This window comes from Haemaphysalis longicornis, unplaced genomic scaffold (genome assembly GCF_048455015.1).
Source record: "Haemaphysalis longicornis isolate Haplotype H1 unplaced genomic scaffold, Haemaphysalis longicornis Haplotype H1 scaffold_2, whole genome shotgun sequence".
In the NCBI taxonomy this organism is placed as follows: Eukaryota; Metazoa; Arthropoda; class Arachnida; order Ixodida; family Ixodidae; genus Haemaphysalis; species Haemaphysalis longicornis.
The window spans coordinates 218,778,796-218,797,063 of NW_027526295.1; the positions used below are offsets into that span (position 1 = coordinate 218,778,796).

Below are 18,268 nucleotides of genomic sequence, written 5' to 3' on the forward strand. Positions count from 1 at the left end.
ATGAGTCAAGGATATAAGGCGCGTTCGTAGCATTTGATTCTGTCTCGGTTTTGTGGTGCAGTGGGAAGAGCACCATGTACCTCGCGTTCTGCCCACAGGGTCGTGGGATCGAAACCGGGCACCGCTAACTATTATTTTTTTTTATAGTGTAGGGGGAGGTGCGGACAACGCTGTATGGAGGGACAAGGCGAGTGAATGAGATGCAGTCGCATCTAAAAAAGAAGCGCGGCCTTAGCACTACTGGCTTGTTTTTTGACGAGAGTTTGCTGAGCCACTTGGCATTGGTTTTCTACACTTATCTGTGTGTGTGCCCTCTTTTTTTTCTGATGATTGCTTTTATCTGAACCCCATATGTACCTTTGTAGCACTAAAAACTAATAAGTACCAATCCCCACAGAAAATACATGGCTTGCTGCTCATCTGCTTGCCTAACCAAGGCAGGCTGCTTCTGCACTGTCACTTATTAATCACGCACAGATCCCTTGCCAGTGCCCCAGCTCATCTCAACAACATGAGTTGTGCCACTGTTCAGCAATAATTGTGCTGCTGGCATTCTGTGCATCCACTTAAAAGTCAAATATCAACTCAAGTCAAGTCAAGTCAAATAGTATAACTCACCCATGGAAAGTTGGGCACTAGAAACGTTGCGTGGGAAGGCCCCAGAGGAGTTCTCTCGCTCAATGCCCGGCACAGCAAGCATGTCGGTCTTCTTGCCGTTGGCCGCAGTTGTGGCTTCGAGGTCGGCATATTCAGAGTAGTCGTGGCCCTCAGGAAGGCGCAGGATGCAGACGGACAAATACAGGTCCAGGACGTCGCTGCAACGTGGATCGGGAGGAGCGGATTGCACCGAGGCCTGGTCCAGCCACACTTAAATAGGTCACGGAATCCTTCTGCCCATTAACTTGGATTACCATTTTAATGGGGTACCCAGGCCAGGTCCCTTACAGCCTCTCAAGGCAGCAATAAAGCTAGATAGTGGAGCGAGACGCTCCTGGACAGAAAAAACTCAAGCTGGCATCGTTCACACTGCCAGCGACACCTGGCAGTCCAATGGCAAAAAGCAGAAGAGAAGGCACATGACTGATGTCAAACAGCCGGCATATAGCAAAGTCCCACTAGATTGAACTTGAAGGGACTGTGGAAATTTGTTTGTATTAACAGAAATTCATCTTAAATTTTGAGCATCCTCTTTTTTTTAATTGTGCATGCCACAAGACAGAAAAAGTGTTTTCCGTCTTAACCAGGAAGTTTACCATAGCTGAGTTTGTCTCAGTGACAGTCTACTGAGGGATTCACTTCTAGACGCCAATACTGAAGCTTTTACACTTAATGGCCAAAATGCATGTTGCTCACACATGTCTGGATAGCTGAATAAAAATGAATGAACCAGGTAAGCCACGCTTGTTTTAAGTTATTCAAAACAGGTTTAGGAAGAAAGACCCACACTAAAAATCTTTATCTGCCTTCCCTGCAACCAGGTCCAAAACAACTTGCGATTTTTGTTAGAGAATTACATCATGTACAAGTTGACAAGGTGTTTTACCATGATTCCAGTTCCCTGTTCAGAGATCATAGAGCTTATCGAAATGTCCATAGTTGGGTTACAGCAAAATATAAGGAGTACCCGAAATTCACAAAGACTGATTGTGCATTAAAGAGCTCAGAATCATGGCTCCAGCTTTAATAAAGATGCGTCTTATACATAACCTGCAGGTAACTTTTGATGCAAAATTGTCCGCGTTATGCTGATTAAAGTAATGGGTATAACACAAAGCTAAGCTGCATAGCATTGAACATGCGATAAGCTAAGCCTTGCACGAAGAAGTGATGGTAGAGATATGAAACTCACTGGATGACGGAGAAGTACTTGAGAACGTCCTGCCGGTCGCACGTCTGCCAGTTGGATTTGTAGCCAATCATCACCACGTTCGGACGGAGCTTGCCCAGCCCACAGGACTGGAAAAAAATGTGGCCCGCATTCTTAGCACCACCAGTGTGTGAGAGAGAACTAAAGTACGAGTCTGTAACCCTGAAATGCCCCAAAGTCTCCAGCAAACTGCACACAGTTCCCACAACCCAATCTACAAAATTACAAGAATTGTTGCCAGTCAGCTATGCAGGTGCAAGTTGCCTAGCTGAAATGTCCACTGTGAAAATGCATTATATAGCTTTGGACAAGTGCATAGACAAAATATGTAAATAGTACAATAAATCACTGCTGAATTAACTACGATTCAGGAAATCCAGTTTCTAGGTATTCATACTATTCTGTCTCGTGAATCGGATCGGGGATATTTGGCACTGACACGGCCTGTAAGCCAGTGGTGGATGAGGTTTCACTCACGGCCACTACCACGAAGAGATCAACTGCTAGCTTAGGAATGTTTAATGTTAAAAAAATTTTTTTAAATTACACCGAGGTCCTGTCTACAGGTGCTATGCAAACATATGTATCAGCTCAATCTCATAGAGTATTTGCAGCGAAAAGCCATTTATTTTCCTCGTTATATAAAACCCTTCCACAAAGCATGACTAGCCCTATTTATTACCGTTGACTCCCGCAGCACCTCCCTGGTGGTCTGTATTAGGGTGTCCATAGAGAAGCATTGGCATTCACCAAATTCGAATGATACAAATGCCATTCGCAGACCTTGATTAAAGGCAGTTCTCCTTCCCCTTCTAGTTGCAGCTGCCTAACTAAGGGTGAAACACCAAAATGGCCTTGAAGATTCACAATTACCTGAAGCATAGATTTGACACCGTGCGTGAAGTCCTCGTCTCGCACCAGCGTGTAGAAGGCCTTGATCTTGCGACGCTGAAGCCACGCATTGGCACGGTTCGTCAGCGCAGACCGGGAGCGGTAAGTCAGGCGGGCCTGGAAGTGAGTTTGGGAAAAGAAGTTTAGTGCTATAAATAAACAAGTGTACCGACCACCTACCACACTGGCAACTAACCACATATAGGTTGCGAACCCTCAGGGAAGTCTTACAGTGCCTGGTGTACAACGAGCAGGAAGGGGCCACTCACAGGCGTGACGTGTCCACAAATGAGCAGTGACAGCTTCTTGGTGATGCTGTAGGCAAAATCCACGAGCGGAGGACGGTGGCTTGGGTCGCCCGTTAGCACCAGGATCTGTGGCCTGCGTCCGTCAGGCAAAGAAGACCCACAGCTCTACAAGGTTTCGCCACGCCTTTACAGAACAGGTTGAGGTTGACATCTGCACTCAGCTCGTGCAGTCAGTCATCTAGGGGCCTTGAGCTGTTGATACCACCATGTTCTCCACTGGTGAAATTTTACCACTATGCAGCTACACTGACAGAAAGGCTGATGTGTGGGTATCTTAGTTGAAACAAAACTGCAATATGCTTTTAACCGCAGCATTTGGAACACACAGGCTTGCATCAGGGTGCTCTGTAAGCTGTCTGCACCAGTTAACTGTAACTATAAATGCTCTTTGCCATGAACAATTGATTTTTTTTTTAAGGAAAAATCTTTATGCAGGATTCAAATCGGTGGTTTAAACTTAAGACCCCTGCATCTGTGCTGAGCTACCACACCAGCCAAGATTACAACGTAGTTAATAAATTGGTTATGATAGCTTACGAGCATACAACCACGCACTGTTGGCATTCTAAGCAAATCGGCAGTTTTTATTCTGTGTTCTCACCACGAAGTTCTGACCCCCATAGTCTACAAAAAAAAACCAAGTGGCCCTGTTTTTAATTGTACACGGAAGAGCCCTGGCCAAGGAATCAGGCACATACAACAAAAAAAATTCACTGTGCTTTGGCACCATCATAAATTTAATAGAGCAAGAAGAGAGCTATCTGAACTGAATTCAGGGGGGAAAATGGCAATGAGAAATAACAGCAGACAGCATAGCAGTATTCGGCCTAGTAAATGTGCATTGCATAAGCACCTGTAATTCTTGACGTGTTCCTGAACCATCTGGAGGCGGAATATAGAGTTCAAGGCGTCCTTGTAGATCTGTGCTTGAGTGGATGAACCCCAGTTCACGTCTGCGACAGCGGGAACAATTTCAGTAGCACGTTACGAGCTGCCAAACTGAATGCAAAAAGCAAAGGCTTGAAATGTTAAAACAAACAACAGAAAACATTACCCAGCCTTTACTAGTAGATAGCTGGCAACAAGACTCAGTACTACAGCAGAGAGTTTTAGCTGACCGTTTCTGACGGTCCGCTCCGCTCCGCTCCGCTCCGCTAGCAAACGAGAGTGCCATTGCGCATGCGCGGCATGCTAGCGCGCTACCGGTGATACTGGAGCGGCGCCCCGCTCCGCTAACCGGGGCCTCTTAGCGGATTGTCACGGCAGCTTACGCTACCGTACGGAATTTTAACATGGCTGCCACCGCGATGCGAGCGCGCTACGGCTAACTTCGTTTCTTCACTTGAAACACGAGCGACGAAGCCGCGAAAGCGCTTCGGAATAGGCAACGGTGCCACAAACCTCAGAGGTTTTTAAAACGGAAGCAAAAAACGTCGACCGAAGCGCGGGGCTGCTTCTATGCAGCGCCGAGAAAGGCAGCCTTGGCTTGGCTATTCCAAAGTTTATCGGCTTCTTTATTGTTGTTTAGAAAAATTATACCGTGTAAGCGACTACATTATACAAAAAAAGGTTAAATGAGGCCAAGAAACACGGTATTTTGCTTTGTTTGGGCGACCAAATACAAATCCTCATGTTTCCTTTAGGATGAAGTTTTGGTTTACACGCGCACGCTAAACAACCAGTCACGCGAATCATTCCCCGTTGAGGGAGATACGGTTATCGCTAAGCTAAAAGCCTTAGGCTGCTGACGCTCCGGTTGCGCTGAGCGGGACGTCGGGAGTATAGCGGAGCGTCAAAAACGGTCAGCTAAAACTCTCTAGTGTATGAACACATGACGAGAACTTGCCACCGTTGGGTTTCCCCAATTAAGATTCAGAAATCAGTTACACGGTTGGTGATGACACTTGGTGATGAAACATTGACACTTCAGTAGTTACATACACGGTTGGTGATGAAACATTGACACTTCAGTGGTTACAAACTACTGCAGTGACATCAGATGGCTTTTGGGTGGAGTTTGATGCCGTGCAAGTCATAAAAAATTTATTGTTCACCTATTGTGCAGTAAATGTGGACTTAACTTTTATTACGACACTATTTATGTAAGATAAACACGCTTTCAATTTCTTGAATGTCGCAAAATCGACTAGCAGAATCTTAAAGTGGCACAGAAATCTTCCACAGACATTTTACGGGAAAAAAAATTAATGGGTGCAGATTGCCAACAAGCACTTACTAGTTGGCCTGCACCCTTGAAATTTTAACCCAATACCAACCAGATACCAAATACACCCAACCCTACATCAGCATCAAGCATTATTTTTTCATTTAATGATCCCAAAATCACATGCCCGATCGATTTCAATGACAATTGTTACGTTCATTCTTCCTGAACATGGCGGCAGGTTGCTGCCGCGGAGAGACGTGGCAAAACTTACAGATGTCATCTTAGCTCACTACCTGCATGATAAATTTCATAACTGAGATATGACCACATTTTGTTGAAAGTGTCTTCTACAAGTATCTCTTCAGCCTCCATAATTACATTTTCTAGCAAGGCCTTGCTATTTTCGATGCGTTTTCTTGTTCCTTTCGTAACTTGCGAACGACGCACAAACATCAAACACGGCAAGCTGGCTACACTGCAGCCGAACTATGCCTGCAGTGAAGCCCCCTTGCTTACCAAGCTTTCGATTTTTGTGTTTAAAACCAGGAAGTAACACAACGTTGAACCTATAAAAACCGTAGAAACAAATATTTTCCTCACCACCGAATTGCTATTCCGAAATTATTTAAAAATGTCTGCAATGTTCACCATTCTCTAAGTCGTGCCAGTGATGTCTGCATAATCCTGTCATATATCAGAAGTCAGCTTGACAAGGCCAGCTATTTTTCATTATGTGCTTATACACAAGAAAATTTATTTGAGCAATAGTTATTGCTTTCCAAATAAACGGAAGTCTGCTAAAGCAGTATTCTTGTTCCTTTGCAGTTACCAGTTGAATGATTTCTCGTCATGTTCTTTCCTGCAATACTCGCCATAAATGCAGTGAAGCTAAACTGCCAAATAATACGGAAAAGCTGCCTTTTGTATATTTGTCATTACAGCTCCCAGCTTCCATAGTTTCACAGCGTTTTTGACAGTGTTCTAGTTCAAATCACCTAGTGAAATTACTTAGTTTGACAGTTAGAGTCCAGAAGCTCAAAATTTAATCAAGTACGAACGACCATGACATTTCAAGTCGTCGAACGACCATCACTTTCAAAGCACCTGCGACCGAGTGGATCCTTTAGTGACAGTGACTTTAATTAAGCTTGGTCCCCACATGACCAAGCGACCAGAGCTTGCTGCTCACCAGGCTTGCGGTAACTGATATAGATGTAGAGCCCCAGGACCACGGCGAACGTGATGAGCGCCGTCTGCCAGTTCATGATGAACATCACGAACACGCAGAGAATGGCTCCTATCAGGCTCAGCCACATGTTGTAGTACTTGAACGCAGGCCGGAATCCTGCAAATGAGGTGCAATTGGCACGCTGTTAGAACGCTTGACACTGAGGATGTCAATCAGATAAAGATGTGCTGCATCGTCAAAGCACCACTCTTGGTGAACTGTTTTTCCAACTTTTTCTTCAATGAGAAGCTATTTAGGACATTCAGTGGCACGGCATCAAGGCACTCAACAACAGGGTCACAAGCAGCTATACCACATGTGACCAACAAATGAATGTGGTGTTGAGCGAGTTGGACATGACAGTGAAACCCTCTGATAGGTGCGGAACTCACATCCACTCATTCTTTTTTCACACATTCTAGGCGTCTAGGTATGCTATGCAAGTGAAACTCGATATTGTTTATGTGATTTTCATTTCAAATAAAAATGGTCTTTATTCTAGTTTTATAAAACCCCATAGGAGACTATTTGGCTCAACCTATTACCTGATTGTGTCCCAATCCAAAGCTTACAACTAAGCAACATTGCTATATGGTGGCAAAAAAAATTAATTTTGTTGATTTTCCTTAAATATATATCGTTGTCCACTTTGCAAATGCTGCTTATTATGTGCGTTACGGGTAAAGCCTTCTCCTGGGAAAAGAGACACCATCACATTATATTTCTAGCACTCCATGCATGTATTTCCGCTCCATGCATGTATTTCCTCCATAATTTTATTTCTCTTGGAAAACTGTGGAAGCACATAAGGACATACTGCTAAAAGCCAACAGATCAGCGTGCTCCTTCCCGTTGGCAAAGCAACTCTGAAATACAAAGCTGAATGGCTCTTTCTCGACTCATCTTTTATCACAGAAACATTCCCTTTCTGAGATTCCCGCACTGTTTTTTTGGGGGGGGGGGGGGCACCCACATGACTGAAATCATGTCGGTAAATTCATTTGGCTGATGATGCACAACAGTGGCCCCATATTTGTCTTTGTACTCTGCAGTAACAATAGCAGAGTGAATGTACAAGTGGCAGGAGTTTTAAAGGTTTAAATGAAAAATTTCGCTGATCGCAGCATGTACTCTGGTTTTATAGCAACAGTTTTTAAGGAAAGGCAGCATTTTTAACCTTAAGTTGCATATCGCGGAAAAAGTGTTGCGAAAGTTCGCCCCAGTGGCCATCACATTGCAATCAAGGGAAAAATTTCTAGCAAAAGCAGAGCCCTGTTTTCACCTCAAATGTGACTCAAATGTGACCACAGTCAAGAAAGTATGACAATGAAGAAGATATGAAATTAGGCATGACTGGAGAAGGAAAAAAATAATGAGGAGCTTGTGGTGTTGACTTACCGGGAGACTTTGCGTAGGAGGCGTGGAAGCAGGAGAAGTTGATGAGCGCATACGCGGCCATGAAGAAGTTCGAGATGATGGGCGCAATGGCGTTCAGCTCACCTACAGGGAGAACAAATAGGAATGGGAAGGCGAGGTGGTCGGTACAGTTCCCATGCCGTTCAGGCAGAGTTTTGTACTGTGCACAAAATGATGTTTAGCGCCGACAGCCTGGACCAAGTCTGTACCGGTGACAGCGATCGTTTGGTACACAATAAGTAAACCCCGAGCACACCAGTTTTGGATGACGTGCTTTGAGATGCATTTCTGGGCACACATTTGCCAAAACTGCGCCACATTATTCCAGCTTTGTCGACATGTGTACTTTAACATGATAGCCTTGACACAAAGTAATTTGTCAATTAGCATTTATTTTTATTTTTTTCGAGGCCTTACGCCTCAAGGCTACACCTTGGCTTGAGGTGCAAATTAATATTTGTAGGTTAGGTTTGTGGAGAAAACACATAAGAAAAAAGGAACAAACCTCAAATAACTGCCTGTGTACTGATAAACAAATTAAACGCACACAGAAAAATGTGGATCTAAAGCTTGCAAAATCGAATGATGTGGCGCAGGAAGATCAAATACCATATTCTCATGCATATAACCATCCTTTGCATATAACCAGCCTCCCATATGTTGCACCTAAAGGAAGACAGGCAAAAAAATACCTGTCTATTGCCAGCATCAATGAGTGTAGTGCAACCTTTCAATATCCATACAAAAGGAATACCACGCAATTATGTTGTTTGTAATCAGATAACGAGAGTACTAGCAATTATCAAACCTAGTTTCTTTTTTCTTAACCACACGTAAACAGTGCCTCATAGAGAAAGAAATGCAGCCAAGAAACCTTTTTGCTCTACCACAAGGGATATCTACTAAGCTGATTGCTAGCAGGTAGCTGCTAACTGGTCAGAAGCTACCTCATCGCTTGTGCCAGGGATGGTGGCTGTTATCTCACCTTTTTCCATGCATTGCGATGGCACGGGCTCAAAACTAAACAGTAAAACTCTGCTTTATTTCTGTTTTTGATAATAAGACAGCTAGAATAGAACAGAAAGTAGATTCCACTGATGGTTGGTGACAATGCATGCACCACAGTGCAGATCTCTATGTGGGAGACTGCATTATCTCCGTGAAAATACAGTAATTGCATGCATCTGGTGTATTTAGAGCTATATTACCAAAGAAGGACTCTGTAATTCAAAATGAACAATGCGATAAATTGACTGACACGGAAAGAAAGTATGCATGCTCTGTTTCATCTTTTTGCGTTCAAACTTCACTTTTCCACTATCAGAGCAATTTCTAACCCCTCTATCCAATACACTATAACAAGCCGGGATTGTGACGCAACATGGCATGTGCAAAGGTACGTACCGATGGCGACGCATCCGAGGGCGATGGCGCAGGCCAGCAGGTAACCGCGGCGGGGCTCGTTGCTTTTGCCATAGCCCTTGCCGAACACGTGAATGTGCGGGAAGATGCGATCCTTGCACAAGGCCTGTGGTCAAAGGCACACCAAAGCAGTGCTGCCATGAACATTCGTCTTTTTTTTTCAAGACATGTGCACACACATACACACACACACACACACACTAAAATGTGTTCACAATGCCCACATGGTGACAAGTTTTGTGGTAGTACAACGATGTAACAACACAAATAGGTGTTGTATGAACTTAAAGATAACAAGCACAAGCAGGACTTCCACATTAGGAGTTCCTTTTCGTTACTCCTCCAAGCTATACAAGGCACTTACAACTATGTAAGGCACAGGTTCAGACCTGACTGTGACAGTGCCAAAATAACCTATTGCAACTTGCATTTATCAAAAATAGTGTCATAATATGTTGGGTTGGATTAATGAAGATCGGTACAATGACTAAATGCCATTCTGTGGGTACGCTACAATAAGATTACAAGGTCACTTTTGCATTGGGCGCAGTGTAATTGCCCACAACACCTGCTAATGCTGATGAACTAGTTAATGATACAAAACAAATATAAGTGCAAAGCTATGTTTATGGAATGCCTTTTTTAGAGTGTCTGTGCATGCAGTCAATAAAACAGTCAGTGAGATGTTGGCATTGTGCATCCATGGCTGTCAAAGCTGGCTAAAAAAGTACTAAACAAGCCGCAGCCGTACCATCGCAGCCGTACCATCGCTGGCTAAATACTAAACAAGCTGCAGCCGTAACACCGATCTATATATGTGTTCTCGTTTTATGCTTCATTAGCATCTGACGCGCACGGCCTTGCTAATCAATGGTCTTACTAAAAAAAGGACCAAACAACCTTTCAATTTAACGTTTTGCAAGAGCCTGTGCACGTGTGTGAGCGATATCACTGTGTGCATAATCATTTATTGTTTCACTGGCAATTGACACATGTGCCTTAAGTTATCACTGGCTATGCTAGGCAAGGAAAGCTCGCTTAATGTTACCCTGCCCGGGAATCCAGCACGCATGCATGTGAAAGTGAAAACTTTGGGACGTTTCCCATTACAGCTGTCATCATAACACAACATGTGACTCAATGATGTTCTTGTCAGGCATCAGGAAATATCAGAAGCATACGATCAAAAGAACACGATATTATAATGTCTCTATGTAACGACATACCTGGAAGACTTTGGGTGCACTGACAAGACTGGCCAGAGCCGAGGACAGTGTGGCTGCAAAAATTCCGGCGTATACCAGAGGACCGAACGCAGACACGAGCTCCATCACCTGCACGTCAAAACCACCAACTTGGCCTCCTCCAGCGTATCCGGAGCATATAGTAACAACACAGAATAATAAGACGAATACTAGCATGACAGGGAAGCCGCATAAAGAAGGAACACGGGACCACGCTAGACTGATTTCATTACATTCAACATGCAAGCATTTATACAAAACTGTTCATTTAATGCACACACTCTAGCAACAACCGCAACTAGGCGCCTAACTGAGAAATCTCAGCCCGGTAGCAAGAGAAAGTTGTGCCACAAAACTGCATGCACCAGTCATCTTGGTTGCTTTGCTCATCGTTGCCAGATACACTTGGAGTGGCGATATTCCCACCCTGAATGCATGCACAGCCCACCTGACTGTCGAAGAGGAGTCCATATTCGCAGCCCTGCTCCACGAGTGAGCAGTTTCGCACATCGGCATGCGTAGTGCCATTCTCGAGGGGCAGTCCGTTGGCCTCGCGAACCGTGACGCTGCCGGCAACAGCAGCGAAGAACACGTACGAGATGGTCGTCACGATGATGGCCAGGTATGTGCCTTTCGGGATTGCTGTCTGTGGGTCCTGTGAGATGGCCCGCGAGAAACAGAAAAATGACAGCCCCATCACAAGTGTACAGTAGCGACTGACACCCTTTGCAAATGTTCATAGATACGTTGTTTTGCGCTGATGCTTTAGAAACTCCACAATGTTTAGTCACAATGTTACCACACTATTTTGAAATTTTGAGGTGTTTGTCAAAGTTTGTTTTTCCAGTTTGTAAAAACACTCAATAATTTGACTTTTGAATATGAAAACCTAAAAACCATGGGGCCTGGTTAACACAGGGATTAAATAAAAATATTTTTGGGGTTGTAAAAGGAACACCGGTGTTTTAATGAAAACCAAAGAGACCTAAAGCTGCTTTGTAGCCTTACAACAATTTTTCCCCTCAACAATCCAGTCATGTGGCTTGATCAGTTACCCAGATCTGTCTTAGTGGCCCTGGTGGTTACTAAGCTGCCCTGTTCACGTAGGAAGCAAACACGCACAGTTCGTCTGAGGTCAGGTGAAAAGCAAGAATATCCAAAACCTGAATTTGTTTAAGGACACGCATGTAGCTTGCTCGTATTTTTCTTAACGCCACTGCCCTTTCACGACAACAGTAAGAACAACAGGGAGCCTCAGTGCAAAACAGGTGGGAGTCAAAGCACCCTCTAGTTCTTTTCACAGTTTTAACACACTGGTGACCTGACTGCGGTACACGGTGCATCCTCGCTACTGGACGCATGCACAGAGCCAGAACGGCTGACTTACGGCCAAGTCTCCGGAGATGTTAGCACCAGCCAGAATGCCAGTGGCAGCCGGGAAGTATACGGCAAACACTGTGAAGAAGTTCTCGCCTTCCTGGAAATTGGGACCGAAGTTCTCTAGGGCCAAGGAAGCTGCACAATAAGAAAGAAAAGGGATTCAGTCGCATTCACAGTCCCTCCTCCTCCTGTCTGCAATTATTCCAGAAATACTGTGCAGCAGATGTGTCATCAGCTCATCAAGCTGTGAATTTTACAGAACTTTTGCTGGAAATATCTGATTACCGTTTATTACACCCAGCTAAAAGCTGAGGCCATCCTAATGGCAAATGAATAAATGAATGTCAGAATGTGTTAATGAAGTTTACGTGAGGCAGGCATGTGTGCGTGAACCGTGCAAGAGCTAGCCGAGACCAGTTCTGAAAAGGATGCTGTGCAAAAGAAGACATTTACAATGATTCAAACTACCATAGTTGCGTTAACCTGAATCAAGAGTGTTTATTCAAGTTGGAGGAAAACAGTGCCAAGGCAGATCATGTGCATACACACATGCACACATTGCGCTGTGTCCATGTGTGTTTTTTTTTTTTACAGGTGTGAAGCAGACTTGGTGACGCCGTCAGTAGGTGGGTGGCAGAAGACACCCATAAGTTTGAACTTAGGGTTTCTGATACACTAATATGGCCCCACATCTTCTTTCTACGCGATTTCCGTAGCAGCGACAATAAACTGAAGGCAGAATTTCACGTCTGTTATTCAAAATGAGAACCAATCGGTTAAAACAGCCACGTCTTCACGGTGCATTTTAACAAAAACCGGCACAAGCATGTCTGTCTACGCACTGTTTCCTCTCTTTTTTTGAACTAATCTGAGTCGTTCACGCTTGCTACAGTCTGATGGCTGCTCGTGCGCCAAGAGTGGTACTCACTGCTCCATCCAAAGTATCCCTTGGACTGCTCAGCCATGCTGGGTGGAATCATGGACCCAACAACGAAGTCCACCATGGCCACCAGCAGGATGACCAGCAGCACCATCTGGGCCTGCATCAACAAGTAACCCGGAGTGCTTTCAACCGACAGCTGCAGTCAGCCCTCCGAATGAGCAGTGAACATATACAACTACGACGTGTACGATTGGAAAAATAATATCGCCGGAATCTTTAGGTTATTAGATGTGATGAGGTGTGTTGAGTCACTTGGGCATGCAATGCAAGTGCTCGTCATGAAAAACCGAGAAATAAATTGTGAAGCTGAAACCACATCCCACAAATCTTTGTCCCAGAAAGTGCACACCAGCTACGACACCGCAAATTTGCAACTCTGATAAGTATTCGGGCTGCTTGTATTGCTGAAACATTCAGTCAAGACTACAAATCGACAGAAACACCTATGGGTCAGCAGAATAATACGATATCATTAGGACGCTTATTTACAAAGTTTCAATTTTGAAGGTGAGTTGTGTGAAGCTGCTAATACAAATGAACATTCCAAGTCGCACTGAGTGCTAGTGACCCTTCAAAAGGTCATGTTTTGGTGGCAACCACATTTTTATAATAATCATGCGAGACAATCTGAAGAATAAGCTATTCACAGAAACAGCATTCGGCTTGGTGTAGTTTGTATTTTTGCTAATAACATGCCCCTAAGACTACTTGAGGAGCAACTGCATGTCAAAGATTTGGCAGATTAAGTAATTGTGCTGTTGTTGTGACAAAATTAAAATAACCTTTCTTCGCAACTCTGACCTGAGGTAATCATGCATGGCATGCTGGGTAAGGGAGGAATGCGGATGACCTACCTTGGACTCCCACTCTGTGCCAATGATGGCGATGCCAAGAAGGAAGATGACGGTGACGCCACTCACGATCCGGATGTCATTGAGAGAGCCATCGACGATGTATGTGCCATGTTGCTGGAGCAAGCACAGTGTAACAGTTATTTTTATGGTGGGTTAAAGGGACACTGCAGCAAGTTTGTCAAACTCACATTTGCAAGTGCATTGTTTAGCTCAACTATCAAAAGATTACCTACTTCGTGATTTAGGGGAAGTCTAGGGCCTCAGTCTAATTGATAAGCACAGAAGAAAAGAAAAGGCCAGGTGCCAGTTGCGGCCACCTCTGGAACTTTCGCTACTGCTGAAAATTTTTTTTGTCCACTCCTTAAATTACAAGGGGTCCCATTAAAGTGCTAAAAACTCTGAGACCCCTTTCTGTATATCTTTTTTCACACATTGTATATTTTGTTACGAATAATATAAACTGAAACTGAAACTGAAACAGCTATGGTGTCACACAGGCTTGCAGTGCAGTTTGATGCCATCTCAGCCTTCAAAGTTTGGATTTTCACCTGTTTTGTGGTTAGCATCGCCTTTTCTGCTTGTTCACATACCTGCTATACACAGGTTAAACCAGCCCGCAACCCGTTAAATTCTACCCAACGAAAATCTGCATGTGATGTCCCAGCCAACCATATAAAATCTGTGGTTTGAGGGAAAGAGTGACGTCATCTGCCGAAAAAAAATGCGTGCAAAATGGCAGAAAAGAAAACTAGGAACATGTCCTAAAACCTTTACATTTTGGTTATTAACTCGAAATAAAGCTGTTGTCTCCTACACGCATGTCAGAGAACTGTTGAGAAATAATCTCGTGCATGCTGCGCTGGCCTTAAACTGAACTCATTCAGCATTTGTGGCTGTGTTTAGTAGAAACAACTTATGTAACCCTTCATGTTAACCCATAGTAGAAGCCTTGGGAGGTTACTTTTTTTGTTTTCTTATGTAATTTTATATAAAAGTTTAATATAAATTTCATATAACCTTCATATAAAGATTCCGCTGTCATAGGAATTAGTAAAACACGAAAGTGAGATGTGCAGCGAAATGTCCAGCTGAGCATGATTTGCGGGTCGGCGGATGTCTTGTGGGTGAGCTTGGCGAGCGACGTCCTGCTGGCGGGTCGTTTCGGCAAAGGTGCACTGGCGTTATTTCCTTAACGGATATGACGTCTGTGAAATCTTGGTGTATCCCGGCATAACACTTTCGTGGTAAAATATAAAACCCGAAAACGAACAAACCTAGGTATAACTCTTTGGTACTAAAGGTTGCTTCCCTGCAAGAAGACCCTTTGTGCAGGGACGCACCCTTTACAGGCCGCTTGCTTCATTGTACACGCGTCACTTCCGTGACGGATATGACGTCAGCGAAATCGTCGTGTATCCGGGAATAAAACACTTTCGTGTTTTAAAAAAAAAGCGGCCCTCGGAAGGCCCGTTTTTTTTTTTTTTTTTTTTTTGGAAAAGGTGGCAACCCTAAGCGCATACCTTGAGCAGGTCCCGCACCGTCTCCGAGAAGCCGACCACGTAGAGGGCGATGGCCACGGCGTTGGCTAAGGAGAAGATGAGCCCGATGGAGCCGCCGAATTCCGGCCCTAGACTCCGAGATATCATGTAGTACGTGCCGCCTGCAGACAGGGATCGCCGCAAAAGAGCGGTGCGGTGGCTGTTGGAACGGCCGCCGCGGCGTTCGCTTATTGTAAAGCTCAAACAAAGCTGCAAGCTCACCGCCGCGCACTTCGCCATTGGTGCAGATGGCTGACATGGAAAGCGTCGTGATCATGGTGACCACGGAGGCGAGGATGACGATACCGCAGCCGAGACCTGGACGAAGAGGATGCATAATTGTACATGTGCTGCGAGATGTACGGGCTTTCTGTCGCCGCTAAGATGAAAATCCGCTTTAGTCCCGCTTTTTACACAGGCTGGGAATGTGGCCGGCTTGAGAAGGCTATCATTTGCACTCTGCATTGATTACCCCAGTACTCGCCTACTGCGCACGTGCAGGTTCATCCACACTTCCTTGCGCATGCACACTTCCTGCGCACTGGGACATCTGAATGTAAGACTGGAAATTTGGACGTCCCGATACTTGGTTGTACAATACTGCCAGCATTACAAAAAGGGCTACTGAAGTTATCTTTGGCTTGTTTCTTCCAGGAGAGAGAGAGAGAAAAACTAGCGTCTCCCGAACCTTTGTTCAGATTCGCTTCATCCTCACTCGCTTTGTAGCGCCAGGCTTTGTAGCATGAGAAAACTGTTTTTTGGTGCCTTTGCTGTCGGTACAATTGTGTTTCTTCCGAGTCAATGTACGAGCAGGTGGTTTCTTGTCTCGCAGGCAGCAGACATTACGGTAGCCTCAAAAAACCAAAATCTCGATCGTAGTAGTAGTAGTAGTAGCAGTAGTAGTAGTAGCAGCAGTAGTAGTAGCAATAATAATAATAATAATAATAATAATAATAATAATAATAATAATAATAATAATAATAATAATCTACCATTACTTGCTCACGCCAGGACAAAGGATGAGGACAGTGAGGTGAATAGTAAAAGCTCTTTTTGTGGCCGCATGGCTTAGTAAAAACTCATTGCCACCTTTTATTTCACTCTGTTTCACTAGGATGTGGGCGGTTGAAAAAAATCTAAAAAATTTTTGAAAAATAAACACGTTTTTTTCGTCTACAGGCGCCCCTTGCCGCCCCGCCAGGAACTATAGAAGTGAGGTCACGCTGGTTTGCAATGTAATTGGGTGATATCTGTCATCACGTTAACAAGTCCCACGCCCCTAACAGGTCCCGTTTTATGACCACAGCTGTGGGTAGGACGTTACCGCACGGTCTTTCAGTCGGAGATGACTCCAGCGGTTCTCCGCTTCCGGCCGCGCCGTAGAGTTTTAGCATAGCGGCTACCGGAGGCTCACGCTACGGCGGCGGGTTACCGAGAGCCGACTGCGCAGGCGCGCGCGGGGAGGGCGAGGAGGTTGCCCCTCAGCGGAGCGAATGAAACCTCAAAGCAAAGCAAAGCAAAGCGCGGGCATGGCGCAGGCCGGCCCGCGGAACTAATCCACCCTATACCAACGAATTTGCACCTGCCCAGTCGGGCCCCGCTACCCGTTGCCGTAGCGTTAGCGGACGGTATACCCGCTATGCTAAAACTCTCTATTGCGAGCAGCGACGTCATTGGTGATATCATTGAAATAATGCTCTACTGCAGTGCCTACCAGACGAAAGTTACCAGAGGAAAACATGTAGCTGTTCCACCATTTTGACCAATGTGCATAAGCACCGGAATATTTTGTTCAGGCAGAATTTACGTCGGACATGGCGTGCACGCGTGTTATGATTTCACGTGGTAGTTCCGCAGGCAGTGGGTAGTCACATGTAATGGCGTAAAATCGTGCGAGGATGGTGGATAAGAAATGGAGCTTTTGAACACAGGTTTTCCTCCCTACTTTCGTAAAGAAAAAGGTGTAAACAGGGACCAAAAATACGAGGATACCCGAGCACGTGATTTAGTGAACGGGAAAGCATTAGTGCCCAACTGCCGAATGTGCCACCCGATTATCGTGATTATAGCTTCCCCTTTTGATCTTTTCCCATTTTCTGGAACGGCACGTATCCATGTGTCAGATTGTGTCCTGGCGTCATCATTATCATCATCATCAATAACCCATTTGCGTCTTTTTATTCACTCGGTTAGTACGGTCCTTCTAGCCACCATACCGTTACTACGCACAAGAGCCTTGGGCAATCGCTCTTGTTGAGACTAAAGCCACGTGATCAGCAGAAATGTACTTTGCTTTCCCCTAATTTCTGCTTTTATAATTAGCACGCTCAAATTACTCAGGCCACACTACACATCAACAACACCCGTTTTAAAGTCGAAGGCCACAACGCACCCACTAGGTGATGCCCCTTTAGTCAGCTGGAGTCCACAGCTGTACTGGTGTTGGGGATGTTTGTTTTGTCGGGGATGCTTGGTGTTGGGGATGACACCGCGAGACCCAAATTTACCGAATTTTATTTTCAACTTTGATGTTTGACCTTGTTTACAAGACTTCCCCTGGAAAGAAAGGTCTCAATCCGAGCATTCCTTCCCGTGTCTTTTTATTATTCGATCCGTCGGCCATTTTCTGTGCCATCTGTTGGCCACGACGACGCCGGATATTCACTCCACCGAGTTAAATAATGCGCTGCCATTAAGAAACGCTTGAAAAATGCGTCGCGTCTGCTATGACTGGGTGCAAGGCATGCACCGCCGATACGCACCAATGCCCGCTTGGCCGACCACCCAGGAAAGCCGGAGGAAGAGGATGACGCCCCAGATGTTGAGCAGGCACCGCACCTATTCGACGGTGGGCAGAGAAGGCAGGGATCGGAATAAAAAGCGCGCCATATACAAACAGGCGCGATTCAGAGAGATGATCGAGGCTGCCCTCAGCAGCCCCGTGGCAGAACTGCGAATCAATCCTCGACCTATATTTGGTTCACTGATATAGAGAGCTACGATGCCTCGT

General features: G+C 45.0%; 1 protein-coding gene across 1 annotated transcript in view; it reads right to left on the reverse strand.

Annotated features, from left to right (window-relative positions):
- The window catches only part of Ncc69 (sodium chloride cotransporter 69), a 109,541-nt gene that overhangs the window by 11,231 nt on the left and 80,042 nt on the right, over positions 1-18,268 (reverse strand). The window contains exons 3-18 of the mRNA XM_077699367.1: positions 18,021-18,096; positions 15,481-15,576; positions 15,241-15,380; positions 13,721-13,834; positions 12,852-12,963; positions 11,931-12,058; positions 10,992-11,198; positions 10,526-10,633; positions 9,282-9,405; positions 7,860-7,961; positions 6,423-6,578; positions 3,920-4,019; positions 3,028-3,139; positions 2,741-2,875; positions 1,850-1,956; positions 619-815 (exon numbers count right to left, since the gene is read on the reverse strand). Coding sequence (XP_077555493.1) covers positions 619-815; positions 1,850-1,956; positions 2,741-2,875; positions 3,028-3,139; positions 3,920-4,019; positions 6,423-6,578; positions 7,860-7,961; positions 9,282-9,405; positions 10,526-10,633; positions 10,992-11,198; positions 11,931-12,058; positions 12,852-12,963; positions 13,721-13,834; positions 15,241-15,380; positions 15,481-15,576; positions 18,021-18,096 — 2,014 coding nt within the window. The remainder of the gene's footprint in view (positions 1-618; positions 816-1,849; positions 1,957-2,740; positions 2,876-3,027; positions 3,140-3,919; positions 4,020-6,422; positions 6,579-7,859; positions 7,962-9,281; positions 9,406-10,525; positions 10,634-10,991; positions 11,199-11,930; positions 12,059-12,851; positions 12,964-13,720; positions 13,835-15,240; positions 15,381-15,480; positions 15,577-18,020; positions 18,097-18,268) is intronic.